General features: G+C 33.4%; 1 protein-coding gene across 14 annotated transcripts in view; it reads left to right on the forward strand.

Annotated features, from left to right (window-relative positions):
* The window catches only part of LOC105225491 (uncharacterized), a 232,280-nt gene that overhangs the window by 72,283 nt on the left and 144,164 nt on the right, over positions 1-15,833 (forward strand). For 3 of the 14 annotated variants that reach the window (XR_007423230.1, XR_007423231.1, XR_007423228.1), the window contains exon 1: positions 925-1,346. Coding sequence is in view for 10 of the 14 variants with exons in the window: in XM_049460346.1 (XP_049316303.1) it covers positions 14,373-15,827 (1,455 nt within the window). In the remaining 4 variants the exon portion in view is untranslated. The other 11 variants (XM_049460346.1, XM_049460344.1, XM_049460340.1 and 8 more) reach the window with 10 other exon arrangements.

A 15,833-nucleotide genomic window follows, 5' to 3' on the forward strand; every position in this document is an offset into this window, starting at 1 on the left:
GAAATTCACATAAAACCCTTTACTGACAATAGTTATTCCGTGTATCAAAAATGGTTTGAATCGGGTCAATATTTCCCTGAGTCTCTTTATACCTGATATACAGATTTTCGAACTTCCAGGTGACTTTATGCCAATATTTCAGTTATCTCAATGAAAATTGCAGAAAATTTTTTTACTCATGTCATATCTCAGCGTATCTTTGTGCTGAAAATAAAATAATAATAATAAAATCGGTTGAAAACTTGACCTAGTCCCATATGACTAACATCAAGATTTTCGAACATCCGGCTGACTATTCCCTGTTTGATTGGTGGACTGGATTCTTAATTAAACCCAGGGAACATTTCTTTAGTATGTGGCATGAAAATAGTTAATAGATAAAATCGGGTCGAAACTACCCCAACTCCCATTTACTATGTACATATAATGACTTTGGCTTTTCTCAAATATTATGCCGAATTTGTCGGTCAGTGTATGAGTTATATAGAGTATATGTATATACCTATAAAATTGCTAGATTCGCTTTGCTTAACTACGCCTCGATATGTATGTAGGTAATCTGTAACATATTTTTTTTAGTTAATTATTAGTATTCAAAGTAAATAAAACCCCTGAAATAGCCCAAGAAATATAACACCCCAAAAAATCTAATTCGACTCTTATGACCCTTAGATTTAGACCAAACCCCCTAAGATGGCAACACAAACATTAAAAACAGATAAATTCTATGCTCTGTGTGAAGTAAAACTGGGACTATGTTTCACATGAAATGTTTGCGGGGCTGTGCTATGTATGAATAACTGAGCCTTTAATGAGCATTGCGAGTATGAAAACTAAGCTGGTAGCGCGCAAGCCAAACGTCAAAAAAACAGCCGAGCATAGTACAGTACAAGCGCAAGGCATGTCAATATTAAAAGGTTAGTCCACTTCTTAATTTGGTGTGTATTGGACGTTTGTGTAGTTACATACATACATTCTACCTCAGCAATTGAGACGTTCGTATTAAGCTGTTGCGATATCAGTCACTTCGATGTGTGTTTTCGTGTTCATAAAGAATTTAGTTTGTTTTAGTTTTGTTAACAAAGATTCATGAAATAAATACAAGCATTTTTCGTAATGACCAATTAACTCTAAGATACACCGATCATTTAATTTTGTTGAATAACTAAGCCAAACTTAAAACCGGTTTAAGAAAATAAATTGCAATAATAAAACGTTAATTAAAAAGATGTGCAGTACTGCGTAACTTAATTCAGTGGCGTATTTATGTATGTATGATCACGCAGATGTACTCTAAATGAATGGGCATTTGCAATTTATCAGCAACTAGCACAACAAATTAGCCTGTAAGCAAATTATTCTATATAAATACATACATATATGTAAGTATGCATGAATGTGTATATTGTGGGCAAATTTCAATAAGCAAATATGAGTTGCTACATCCGTGTACATATATGTAGTATGTCTACAAAAGTACATGCTCGTGTAAACAAAGCAAACCGGAGTGCTTATTTTGTAGCTGTAGCGCGAAAAGGATAGCAACTTTACATCCTGAATTCGCATAAGCGCCATCGAAATGCACGTTAACAAATAGTCATAAATTATAAAATGATAAATAAAGTAACTCATGAAACACCGGTAATGCATTTACGCGTGCGTAGCTCTGTGTATGTCGCGAATGTTATTCTTTCAAAATTGAATGGAAATGTCATGTAATTTACGAACTACGATAGATAGCATTTTATTTACAACCATTTCAACAGCTGTAAAATGCCTCAGCAATTTATTGTTTAATGAGGAGAAAATACCAAAGAAGAAATATTCTATTTACTGATTATTGTTGTATTAAGTGTGAAATCAACTTGATACTGCAGATGCGTATATTTTTATATGCCTGCTATGTATATGCATGTATATACTATACATATGTATAAGTACTCACATAAATACGTGCGCAGGCATATACATACATATGTATGTTCATACACAAATATAGAAGGCTAATGAATTAGATATTTGGAATTTGTCTTATTAGTAACGAATTTATTTACATATATGTACCTAAAACATAATCAACACGCGCAAGTTGTGAATACAAAAGTTATTAAACAAAACTATTTCATGCTTAAAATAGAAAATAGAGCATACATGGGCGTTTTGACTCACATGAGCAGTTACTCTCAGCGCACGTATTCTTACGCTCTTATTTCAGTCGCTATTGAGAGCGAAAAAACCAGTTTTGCACTGTGGGATAATGAATTGATTTTCCTGCTAGTTGCGCTGCAGACAGCAACGAGGTAACATAGGTAGTCGGTATGTTGATGTTTATGCCCCATTTGAAATGTATAACATAAATAAAATGTTATAATTTCAGATACCTTTGGTGGGGTAAATTGGGAGTTGACTACTTTTACTAGCAAACTAGTTAGCGGAAATTTTAAGATAAAGTTGAAATTGTGAAGTTCTCGAAATTTTTTTTTTTTTAACATATTATCTCTCTCAATACCCTCATATTTCTCAAAGTATTTATGGAAGGTATTATAGTGCCTCCTAAAATTATACCTATGCCCGGGTCCCCTTTACACACATATTACACAATAGACATTGCATATTACCAAAGGCATCGGAAATCATAAAGCAATATTTGTCATCCATTTTGAACAAACACATATAGGTATGCGCATAAATAGTATCATAAAACAATCAAGCGGCGCACGATGTTGCTTCGCTGTTGTTTGTTAATCAACTGACTGCAAATGTTCTTTGTCCCATGGTAGCCACTTTACGCTCGCGGTTACCAATACATCCATACATTTCATTTGCCCATCGCTGAAATAGAGTCAAAAGTTTATTACACAGTGCGCACATTGAAAGCAACAACAACAGCTGGGATAAAGAATACCATAAAAGAGAAAAATTTTAGTCTTACAATGTGTTTTTCGATTTCCCAGAAAATATGTATTGAATGTAAAAAGTAAATAAAATTATAAGGCATAAAATTGCTTAAATGTGTTGAGACCTCGATTCGAATAGTGGTACGTAACTTTTTCCGGTGTTGTCGTGCCGTGAAGCAAGTACATATCGCTCATTTGCTGCAAGACCGGCATAAGTCAAAAAAAACGATTTTCCAGAAAACGCGTTTAAAGTTTTCAACTGACTACAACCTTACACGGTGACTCTAACCTTACACCTCTGCTCAAGCGGAGCATATAAGAGGTATTCATATGAATTTTTCACTCAACATGAAGAATGATATAACGAACAATTCTGCATCATTAACTCAAAAATCACGTTTTTTGATTTATGCCGGTCTTGCAGCAAATGAGCGATATGTACATACATATTTCTTACAAAACAAAGTTGAAAATAATCGTTTAAAAACGCACACATACATACATATGTGTGTATATTTGTTAATTTTGAGACGATAAAATTAAGCCTCTATTAAAATCAAAGGTGTATTAAAGTATGAAATTAAAAGATTGTTGCATAAATTATTTTTACAAGGACATATTAAAAATACGGCAATAAGACCGTATAACGTGCATGTATACCATAAAGCAGGGATGGGCATATTAGCCCTCAGTGGCATTTTGCCCGTGCGGGCACGAGTGCACATTTTGAGGGCTAGGTGAGGGGATCATCGCGGGCAAACATGAAGAGGGAAGTGAGCGCAACGTATTTTACCACTACATATTTACAAATGAGAACAACGTATTTTCTCACACCATGTTTACAAATGAGAGCGCACGCATATATGGGAAGTTGCACTGTGGGTAATAATTATAAAATTGCCTAACAATTTTAAATTTCTTTGTAACTACTATAAATTTATAAAATGTAAGACAAATAACAAAAAGTATAATAAATATTTGATTTTAGTAATCATTTTTTTAATATGTCTTTATATCTCCATTTAATTTTGTTTATTTGAAATAATAAATTATATGTTTGGTTTAATCTCATTTGCTATAGCTACACGCATTATTGTACCAAAATTTAAATCAGATAACCTACTTCTTATTTTAGATATAATTTTCGAAGCAAAAAGTTTCAAACCAGGTTATTTCTTTAAACTTCTTCTTTATAAAAAGTAATTTCAGTAATAACTTCAATTTATGAACCACTGTTTCTTCAAACACATATCGCTCATTTGCTGCAAGACCGGCATAAGTCAAAAAAATCGATTCGCCAGAAAACGCGTTTAAAGTTTTCAACTTACTACAACCTTACACGGTGACTCCAACCTTACACCTCTTCTCAAGCGGAGCATATAAGAGGTATTCATATGAATTTTTCACTCAACATGAAGTATGATATAACGAACAATTCTGCAGCATTAACTCAAAAATCACATTTTTTGAATTATGCCGGTCTTGCAGCAAATGAGCGATATGACCAAATGAATCTTATGAGAGCGCAATGTAAATAATTACCCAACAACCCTTCTACCACCCGCCAATCGTAGAATTTCCAACGACATTAGGTTTTCCGCAGGGTTGCCAGGCTCGATATATAGTGTAGTAATTACAAAAATTGTCTTCAATATATTTGAAATTTTCTTAAAATAACTCAAATTCAGAATCGAATGCTATTATTTGCAAATATATAAACTAATTTTAATAGTTTGATTTCAGTTTTGATATTATATATTATGAAAAATTATAATTGAAAACTTAGATGTGTACAAAACTACATATGCGTATTGAATAATGGCAACATTGTTCGAATGAAAACGAGAACAAAACGCTTGCCGCAGGTAGCGAAATGAGAAGATGTTTCTGCCATTAGCGTTTGTATTCTATTTGTGTGCTTAGCCACTCTCAATTAATAATGCCATACCGCGCAAATATATTTTTATTTGATGATTTCTTATATTTTTGAAAATATGTGTTCCAATTCTATAGCGCATATTATTATTTTTATACATTTCCAGAGGCAACTTAGATTTTTAAAATTTACTAAAACAATTATAGAAAAAAACCTCAATTCTTTGATTTTGATAAAACAACCAAACTGAAAATATCACAAATCATATATTTATATAAGCATTTTCATTAAATGGAACTGCAATATGTTCAAACACAATATATATAATGGTCATAAGTATCTTTTTTTAAACATACATATGTGCAGATATGCATATGTACGTATGTACGTATAAAAGCCCAGAACTTGATACAAGTTTTCCCAATTGTAACTAAAATGAATTTTTACAACTGGCATCACCACCATTGACTGATCTATCACAAGTACAGTGGTGTGAACAAAATAGGAACAACCATAAGGTGTTGTGAAGTTTTAAAATATGCTGTTTTCTTATTAAATAAAATTGTTTTTAGATACAAGTATAACTTATATGTATATTTTTTCCTAACAGTGATTAGAATTTCTCACCATGCAAAGGTAAATAAAAACAAATTTTAATGCGAAACTCTAAACCCTGGAAATTATGTTTACCTCTTTTTGTTCACACAACTGTACAATTCCGATATGAAGTAAACTTCCGCTCTTTAATTTGTGTACAATGTCAGTATTGCCGCAACCACTCTGCCAGGGATAATGGGATGCCCAACTTATTCCAGTGTGAGAGCGCCTCAAAATAAGCGTTTTTTATAACATTTTCCATTATGGCCAGATCGAACAAAATAAGAATTTTTGGGCATTTTAAATTAAAATACCCAACATTATTTACGATTGCAAATTATTATATATTGGACTTTTAATATATGGCGAACCTACTTAATTCCTTTTTTATGATTTTTTGGTATTTTAAAATAACTGACTTTCGATCTTTCAATACTTAATAAGGTGAATTAAGCCTGTTAGTTCTCAATTAATAAATGTTTTTAATCAATTGTAATAGAAAATTAATTCTATTATGCTTCAAATTACAAAACGTTTCATGAAATATATTTAAATTTCGCATTTTCTTTGATTTTCATTGTTTTAAATTTTTATTAGCCATCTTGAACGGCGGCACCAAATCCCTCCGTTTTCATATTTTTTTGGTAAGATTTCAGTCTGGCCATCGCTCGTTTCCAATTGCTAAACGTCAAAACCTCCTCAATCCAGTCAACTGTCAAAGTTGAGGTGGTTTTGACGTTTAGCAATTGTTCTCTCACTTCCAGTGAGAGAAGAGTTGGACATCTCATTATCTCTGCACTCTACGATGAACATCAAGTTACGGAGGAATGTAATTGATTTTTTTTCGCAACTTTTCTCAACTTGTTATGCCCTTCTCTCCGTAAACTGATAATCCCCTCATCTAGCCCCCGTGCGCACTTTGCAAACTTTGCGGGCTAAAAATGTGCTGTCAAATCTATTGCTATTGCCATTTCCAAATCTGTATGTGGGCATTTGTTATCATAACATAATCATTTGCACAAAGGCGTAGGGTAGGTAGGTTTGAGCTGATGTAGCGCATGCTTTGAGCTCTTGAAAAATTTATTTTATCACATTGCGAAATGCCGTCGAGTAGGTACATAGCTGATGTAGCGCATGTTTTGAGCTCTTGAACTGTTTAAACCTTTTATGAGGAATATAAAAAAAAGGATTACGATCCTTTTGTATACAAATGTATTTCTGTGAAAAATAAGAAAAGGATCAAGATCCTTTTTTTACAAATGTATTTCTGGGAAAATAATAATTCATATTTTTGGACTAATATATAATAATTGTGGCATAAATTTTATAGACCAATTAAAATAATAAATTTAAAATAAGAAATGATTTTGATTTATGCTTGTATAAGTTTATTAAATTTAAGACTTCGCTCATTCCCAACCCAATTTGCATAATTATTCTGTAAATTAACAATATTAAACTAAATATTAATTTTTTTGGAAAATGTTATTTTGAAAATTTGCTTTATTTTTATAATATAACACAACACAACCGTCTTATTACTCGCTCTTCGAAATTTCATATTACCGAAATGAAAATGCCGTCGGCATATGTGTAAATGGGATATGTTGCCTCTTCGAAATTTTCATAGAAATGAAACTGCGCTGTCAAACTGCTGAAGTGACAGCTTATTGCTTAAAATATATGGTAAAGTAATTAGTTTGTAGGCACGGCAATACAGTTAGTAAGACATAGATTTTATCCTGTCGAGATGCCCCGTAAGTGAACAGCGAAAAACGCTACTCCCTTCTCTCTTTGCCATAGGATGCCGTGGGAACCCACGGTATTTGGAGTTTTACCGTGGAAACGTGTCAGCTGATTGCTCTCTCACAACGCAGGGTTGCCAATCTCGATATACTGTAGTAATTATAAAGGTTGTCTTCAATATGTTTGAAATTTTCTTAAAATAACTCAAAATCAGAGTCGAATGCTATTATTTATAAACATATAAACTATTTTGAATAGTTTGTTTTCAGTTTTGATATTGTATATTATAAAAAATTGTAATTGAAAACATAGATGTGTACAAAACTATACATGCGTATTGAACAATGGCAACATTATTCAAAAGAAACAAACAAAGATGGCTGATTTCTGCGTTTTTACCACGGGCTCAACTTTTAACACATTTTGCTCGCTAAGGAAAGAAAAGGAAAGAAGGGAGTAGCGTTTTTGGCTGTTTCTGCTTGAAAACGTGAGTTGCGGAGAAAACGCTTTAAGGCACAGTCAGATACATGAAAAAAATACAATTTGAAATAATATTTTCTTTGTCAGTAAATTATTACTAACATAGCATCATTACGTTAGGTTTCCACTTGACTTGACAGAAATCAAAAAAAAAAAAACTTAATAATTTTAAAATAATTAATTTATTTATCGGACTTACGTAAAGTTTTCAGAGAACTTTTTTAAAATATATTACTTTAAGAAAAAGCAAAAAATTGACTTTTGAAAACTTATAGGTAATAATTAAAAATGTGAACAGTAATCTGTGATCTAATATATGTATTGTTAAAACAGGTATACAAATCTTGGTGACTTCCTTACTTTTGCTACAATTAACTTAAAAATTTGCACAATATTGTTTAAATAATATGCATTTGGTTAAAAAAAAAACAACAACATAAAACATTTTATACTCTCCGAATTAAATTAGTATATTCACAAAGTATGTTTTCAGACATGTGGTTTTCAAGAAGAAATAAAACGCATATGGTTTAATATTTTAGCGAAGAATTTAATTTATTTTAATGTTTTTTAAGTGATCGCCGCGGCTGGCACGAATAAATTTCAACCGGGATACCCAATTTTCGACCAAGACATTTATTTTAGACATAGCGACTTATGTATTTATTTTATTTCATATAAAATATTTATGCTTTTATAAAGAAATACAGTTTATATTAGCAAAACTAATTGACATAAATACATATTTCCTTACATTTTTATGCATGCTTGATTTGTTATATGCACAAATGATCAAGCATTCCTATAAAATAACTACATCCATTTAAGTATAAGTATGTATATAAGAGAACCACATAAACACGTTTTCATTTTATCAACAATGTAGTTTTAATGAATATTTCAATGACCTTTATACATAAAATTCCACATGCTTCTTGGTTAATTTATGCTCTTATGCCCTGTGATTTCTTATATTTTTGGCCTTTTACCATTGAAGGATGTAAAAACATTAAAATGTTTAATTTTATTTTCTATTCTGGTATGCATACATGGCTAACGGAATGCTTGTGACGCACCGACTCTCCCGCATTTATAATTTTCTCCGAAATTTTTGCTTCAGGTTACTTAATGGAACCAGTATTATCGTATATTTACAAAGAAATAATTTCGATTATACCATGACGCATGTACAGACATTTTATGCGTTAACACAAATACTCACCTTCGAAACTACATATATTTACTAAATAAATATTATGAATATTCTAGAAATTGAATTACCTTACCAAGTTTTTAAAAAAATTGTTTCACTAACAGAATTGCTGTTTACTTTGAACCGCTTCGAGTATTTGGTATGATACTCCACGATACGATATACAGACTTCATATATTTGGGGTACTCACAACGTGTCATAAAGTTATAAGTCATAAACAAAAGTTAAGACAAAATACAATGGTTGTGAACACGGCGTTATAAATATGTTGTCGTAAATCACTTATCAATCAGCTGATTGAAAAAACATAAATTACAATATTTGCAAAAATAAGATTTCGCAGTCAAAATGCCAAGGAGACGTGAAAATTTTAAAATAATGGATGCGCTGTGCAAGAATCAGGCATTAAACCTGATAATACTTGACTCAAGTGAATTTTACCATTATAAGCAAGTCTCACTTTGATATTTATTTACGTAAAAATTAATTTCCAGGCGACGACGAAGATGCGGACGAATTTTTTGAAAATTTTTCATTGAGTTTACTTTGTTTATTAAACACTCGTATAAGTGTTCATCTCGGAGTACCAAAGTCATCCCAATGGCGACATAATGTGCTTAGGCACTTTGATGACAGCCGTTTCAACGAAATGATTCGTGTTGGCCCGGACGAATTTTGCCGCATACTATATTATATAAAGGACGATAGTGTACTTAACACAAATTCTATTGGAACGCACTTTCCTTTAGATTTACAATTAAAAATAGTGCTATTTAGGTTGGGATCTTCCGGAGATGGATTATCCATACGAAAGGTTGCTTCATTGTTTGGCGTGGGTGATGGGGGCACTATTCAAATTATAGCTAAGCGCGTATTTAAAGCAATATTGAAATTAAAAGAGAAGTTTCTGTTTTGGCCAAATGAAAATGAACGGTTGGAAATTGTTACTGCAACGCGGAAAGAGATGCCAGGTTGTATAGGATATATTGATGGATCCGAATTAAAGTTGGCTGAAGCGCCAGCTAAAAAACATGAACTTTTTTATTCACGAAAACGCCAGTATGCTATTAAAATACAAGCTGTTTGTGATTATAGGCTACGCATAAGACAAGTCACAATAGGATACCCTGGAAGTGTTCATGATGCCAAAATCTTCTTGAATAGCCCTCTTGCAAAACATCCTCAGCGATTTTTATCTGACTCTCAGTGGATTGCTGGAGATAGCGCCTATCCACTCAAGGAATTTTTATTTACACCGTTCAGGCAAAATAGTACGGACTACACTACGGAAGAAAGAGAAAGTTTCAATAAGTACTTTTCAAAATATCGTGTGCGAATTGAGAATTGTTTTGGCATTTTAAAAGAAAAATTCGGTAGCTTGAAGGAATTGAAGTTTAGAATGATAAATGAGCAAATTAAAAAAGAATGCAATGAGTGGATCATGGTATGCTGCATTCTTCATAACATGCTAATCAATTTCCAAACTGAAAACGAAGAAAGCGTTCAAATTAACATCATTACATTCCAATTCTTTTAGTTTCATCTCAATTTCTTTGTCTTTTAGTAATAATTCTTGCTTTTCCTTTAACTCTACTTCTTTTTCTTTAATCCTCAAATCTCTTTCTCTTAATTCCAACTCTTTCTTCTTAAAACTCATTTCTTGCTCCATTTTCTGCTTTTTCAGCTGTATCATTTCAGACTGAAATTGCAGAATATCTGATGCCGCAGTTCTGGAATATATTCCTTTACGAATTGTCTTATCTATGCCTTCGCCTTCGCATACAGCCGCAGAAGAAGCTGACTCGTTGAGGTCTACTTCCGAATAGTTTTCGTTGTTTTCCAAACTTTCGTTTATTACTGCTGACTCAACCACTCTACTGCCGAAAATTTCTTCCATTTTATAAAAAAACGTACACAATTTAAGTAAAGTGGCTGAAATAAAAATGTCCAGTTATTCTAAGTACCACTAGAAGAATGAATAACATTTAAATTTTCAAGTTCTGATGCGATTTACTAGTCGTTCCGCTTCATTTTATGGTTTGAACCATTTACACAAATTCGCAATTGTCGTCAATACTATTTGCTTCACTTCTATACGCACGCAGAAACCGTGAAAATTTTGATTTATTTACAAAACAAAATCTTACCCTTCATAGTTTCGCCTTCCACACTCCCTGCACCCGTCGAACCTTCCCATGCTTTTGCTTTGTTATATGTTGCACGCATATAACGAACCTTCGAGCGTGTCAGCTTCCAGTCCGCAATGTTGCTCTTCTTTGAAAATCGTCTATAACACATTTGAGACGTTGGCTTCTATAATTAAAATTATAATAGATTACTTCTAAGCTGTATTTTAATTAATAGATTTGCCTCAAAATCCCTGTTTTGTGTCAAAAATTCAATGAACGCCTTTTCTTCTTCAAACAGCCACTTTCTGGTTGTTTTGGAACGCACCCGCTTTGGTTTTGTCTAAAAGCGCATTTAATTAGTTAAATTGTATTTATTGCATTTTGATATTACCTGTATAACATTATATTGCTCCATTATTCCGAAAACCCTCGACAAAAGAAATTTGAAGAAATTTAAATTCAAACACAAATGTAACCACAACACAAAAGCAAACTTATGTAAACCGAAATCAGCTGATCAGTTTTGACGAACCGAATACATAGCGTTCAAAGTCGTATTTGCGTAAACTTATTTTAGTATGCAATCCAACAACAAATTTTTTACACTAGCATAAAAACTTATGACTTTATGATTTTACGATGCCTTAAGACCCGTTGTGAGTACCCCAATTATATAATACTAGTCTCATAAAGTTAAAACGATCTGAAAACATTGCGTTCAGAGTTGTATTTGCGTAAACGTATTTCAGTATGCAATCCAACAACAAATTTTTTAAACTAGTATAAAAATTTACGATTTTATGATTTTACGATACTTTATGACTCGTTGTTAATACCCCAAATATATCAGTGGTGTTATATGGTGTTTGATTTGGCTTAACTAACCACTAAACACTCCAAGTTCTCATGCCACCATATTATTAAAATATACACATACAATATACATATATATATACTCGTATATCGTGATTGGTCTTTTTTCTCTAAATACTGCTATTTGATTATTTACGTATTCATTATGGCTAAAATAAACCTCATCATCAAGAGACCTACAGGATGCCTAATTCATTTTTAACAAACGCTTTCTCGGCACAAATAAACAATTGGAGGTTTACCATTGCCTGCTGGGGCGCTATTGTCATTTAATACGTATTCGGGGTGTTGATAAAAACAGGAATCGATCGCTCGTCCTGCGCACTTTGTGTTTAAAATAAATTAAATACTTAATTCAGGAAATCGCATTGTTCAATATGTTTACACCATAATTTGTAATTTTACATGTATGTCACACACAAAAGGAAGCGGAAGTATACATTTTTGTATAACTACAAATAGTTTGCGCGACGACCTGAGTCGGTTTTGCCAAGCCCTTCTCTCTATCTATATATATGAGAGCTACTGAGATATCGATCTGAAGCTTTGCACATGTTCTTTCCTCTCCAAGAAGCTACTTATTGGTCGGAACTGCCGATATCGGTCCACTATAGCATTCAGATGTCATACAAACAGAACGACTAAAACCAAGTTCTTGTATATAAAGTTCTTTTATATCACAAGATATCTTCACCAATTTCGGCATAGACTGTTATCCAAGACAAGGCCACAAACTCCGAACCTCACACTAGAGGACATTGCTGCTATTTGAAAGAAAAAACATGATTAAGATCTTCATGGAATAATCTCATTAAGTGACCTTATTCAAAATTGTTTATTTCAAACAAAGTTGCTATAAAAACTAACAAAATGTTTTCCGTAGGATCAAACCGTTAGCCGGTTACGTTTTCAAATTTAGCCATACAAAGTAGAGTTGCTATAAGAAATACTCGTGTTCAGGGTATTACAGCATCGGTGTACTTGGACGCTTATTTCTTGTTTTTTTATACTCTTTCAACATGTTGGTTTTGTTCACTTAACGGTTGTATGTATCATCTGAAACTAATCGTGATAAATATACTAGGATAAGAGACGAGTAGAAATCCAAGTGACTGTCTGTCCATCCGTAAGTGCAAGCTGTAACTTGACTTTGGCAAAAGAAAGGATCGAGTGCGTAGATTGTTGAAATCGGACCGCTGGCACGCCAACAAAACGCTATTAAACAAAAACAGGACCATAACTATGCACTAAATTCTTATATAAAACTTTGACTTAGCACAGTGGTAAGGGGCACATAAGGGATTTTTTTTTAACCTCCTGAACCACTAAAGCTACAATAACCAAATTCGTCTATCGCAAATATTATAAAAACACCAACCGACGGCGTGTACTACTGAAAGCGCGATAAATCAATAACTAAATACGACAGATACATAAATTTTTACCCCCGAGATGATAAGAGAAAGCTTTGTAGAGGTAGGTAAACATTTAACATTAGGCGTGGCACCGCACACTTTTATGTGAAATAACATATCTAGGGACCCGCTCAAACGATTTCAACCAAATTGGTACGTAACATTCCTCTGACCCTATCCTTCTATGTTTCCACAGCAACGCCTACTTCCAATATAAATTCCATTTGAAACTTTCAATTTTCAAGCACACATGTCAAGAATGAAATAATTTGTACGAATAGCGTATTTTCCACCTTATGACTAAAAACGGCGTAAGTCGAACGAAAACTATTTTCGCGCCTTGGTTGTCAATATGTGGACCCAGTGCTTACAGTCGACCTTTTGCCGAAATCGGTATCGGTGTGAGATATATATTTGAAATTCAGAGAATTCATTCCTGATATGTCTGTTTGACAAAAAGGGTTCAATCGAGTCAATACTTCCCTTAGCCCCATATACCTTATATATATCGGCTGAAATTTGGCCTAGATCCCATATAACTAACAAGCCTTATGTACCCGAAGGTCCCTGGCTTTAATACTTGCAAGTTGCAAGGGTATAAAATATTCGGTTACTTCCTTACTTGTTTTTTTTTTTAACAAATTGGTTTAAGCAGAAAAGTTAACTAGTTTTCGCGAAACGACGTTTTTATGTTATTTTTGAACGATTCTTATTTATTGTATTTGCAGGGAAGAAGAAACAAATTTTATTGCTGCAAAATTAAACAAAAAACTTAACTTAAATAACGGCGAAACCGTCAAGAAAATATAAAACGATTACATGAAAAAGACGCCCGTGGTAGCAAATCAAATGATGTTAAGCGAAACCAAATAATAAATCAGGAAAAAACAGTACGAATCATGGCAGGATACATATAATTTTGTTATGATATACCTCATCACAAAAAAAAATAAGTTCAGTAATATCAATTTAAAACGTAAAGCAAAATAAAAGTTCACATAAATATATGAAAGAATATCACATATATAAGTGAGACCAAATAGAAAATACGTGAAATTTTGAACACCAGCTCTCGCAGTAATTTGGTAGCAACAACAAAAGCGGGTAGTCCATCGTCTACTGCACTTTCATTAGAGCTTGCGCGGATGATGTTAAAACGCCGCGAAAAAGGTCTTAAAATGAAATCAATTGCAGCGCAGTCGACTGCCAGCTATGGTTTGGCCCAACAACCAACTTTTCTGCATGCAGCAATTTTAAACACCTCCAAGAATGCTTACAATTTATTCGCGGCCAAAATGTTGCAGTTGTCCAATGCGGCAATTTATTCCAAATACAACCGTCGCAGACAGACACCTATCCAACAAAACGTATGTGGTGATGATGGTGACGTTGGTACGAATAGATGTTTTTGCGATTACAAAACTCCATGTAATCGACAAAAACTACGACAAAATATTCTAAACAGTAAATGTATGCAACATCGAAGGTTAAAGCAAATTAGATTGTCTGAGCAAACCACCAGCTTACAATACCGACCAAATATCGATGTCGTTGCGGCAACATTTGAGACTGCGCTAGAGGTCGAGTTAGTCGCAGCACCAGAAATCGCAGTAAATGGTAGCGTTGCTCAAAACCCGACTGCAACTATGCGGTCAGACACTAGTGCTTACATATGTGCTGATGCGGATAAAAGAACAACCGCAAAAAAAGAGTTTGCCTCCACACTTCTGTCGAAGGAAACACTTTTTTACACTAATGTTAATGCAACTTGCAGCCGTGCTATAATACCGTCAACTCTAAAGATTGGTAAGCCGAGTACAATAACAACAACACTCAAAACCAGCTTTTTAAGTTTGGTTCGAAATGCATTTTTAATGATCGCTTTAATATTAACGGTATTGACTCTGCAACGAGTGAGCGGACAGTATCTATTACCCATAGCTGCAACTACAGCGGCTGCGACTGCGACAACGGCCAGAACAGCGAGGGATATGGGAGTAACAACTATAATTCCTGTGAGTTCTACGACTGTTAAAAATATGTTCGACATAACTGAAACAAATAATGTACAACCCCGCGAACCTCAAAAAATAAAACTAAAAAGGCAGGATAGTACACAGAAACAATCAAAATCATATGACGTCCGGAAAAGTAATCATCACAGCGATTTCAGACGTGTTTCTGCAGCAAAACTACAAAACGTTAACAAGCACAACAACAGCCAGATTCAATTTAGTAAACTTATTTATAATAACTATAAGAAAAGGAAGTTTTTTAACGAGGAGCAAATTGAAGTGCGCCAACAGAAGATAATAGAATTGCAACAGAGACGTCGCAGCAAGCGCGGTACAGCCGAATCTATTGTTACACAACTTAAAACTAATAATATGGAATCAGATAACAATAGCAATAGAAATAGTAAAAACTATCGTACCTTCAAAAGCGAATTATCTGGCAATTCAAATATAACCACCAATAGGTATAACATTAAATTTTCCGTTGAAGATTCAAATCAAAAAACGCCTAGTGCAAATAATCAAAAGCTGCTTAAATTGGTAATGGATGGATTAGGTCTAGAACAATTGCCTAATATGAAGAAAGTGAGT

The sequence above is a fragment of the Bactrocera dorsalis genome, chromosome 6 (genome assembly GCF_023373825.1).
Source record: "Bactrocera dorsalis isolate Fly_Bdor chromosome 6, ASM2337382v1, whole genome shotgun sequence".
Taxonomy (NCBI): domain Eukaryota; kingdom Metazoa; phylum Arthropoda; class Insecta; order Diptera; family Tephritidae; genus Bactrocera; species Bactrocera dorsalis.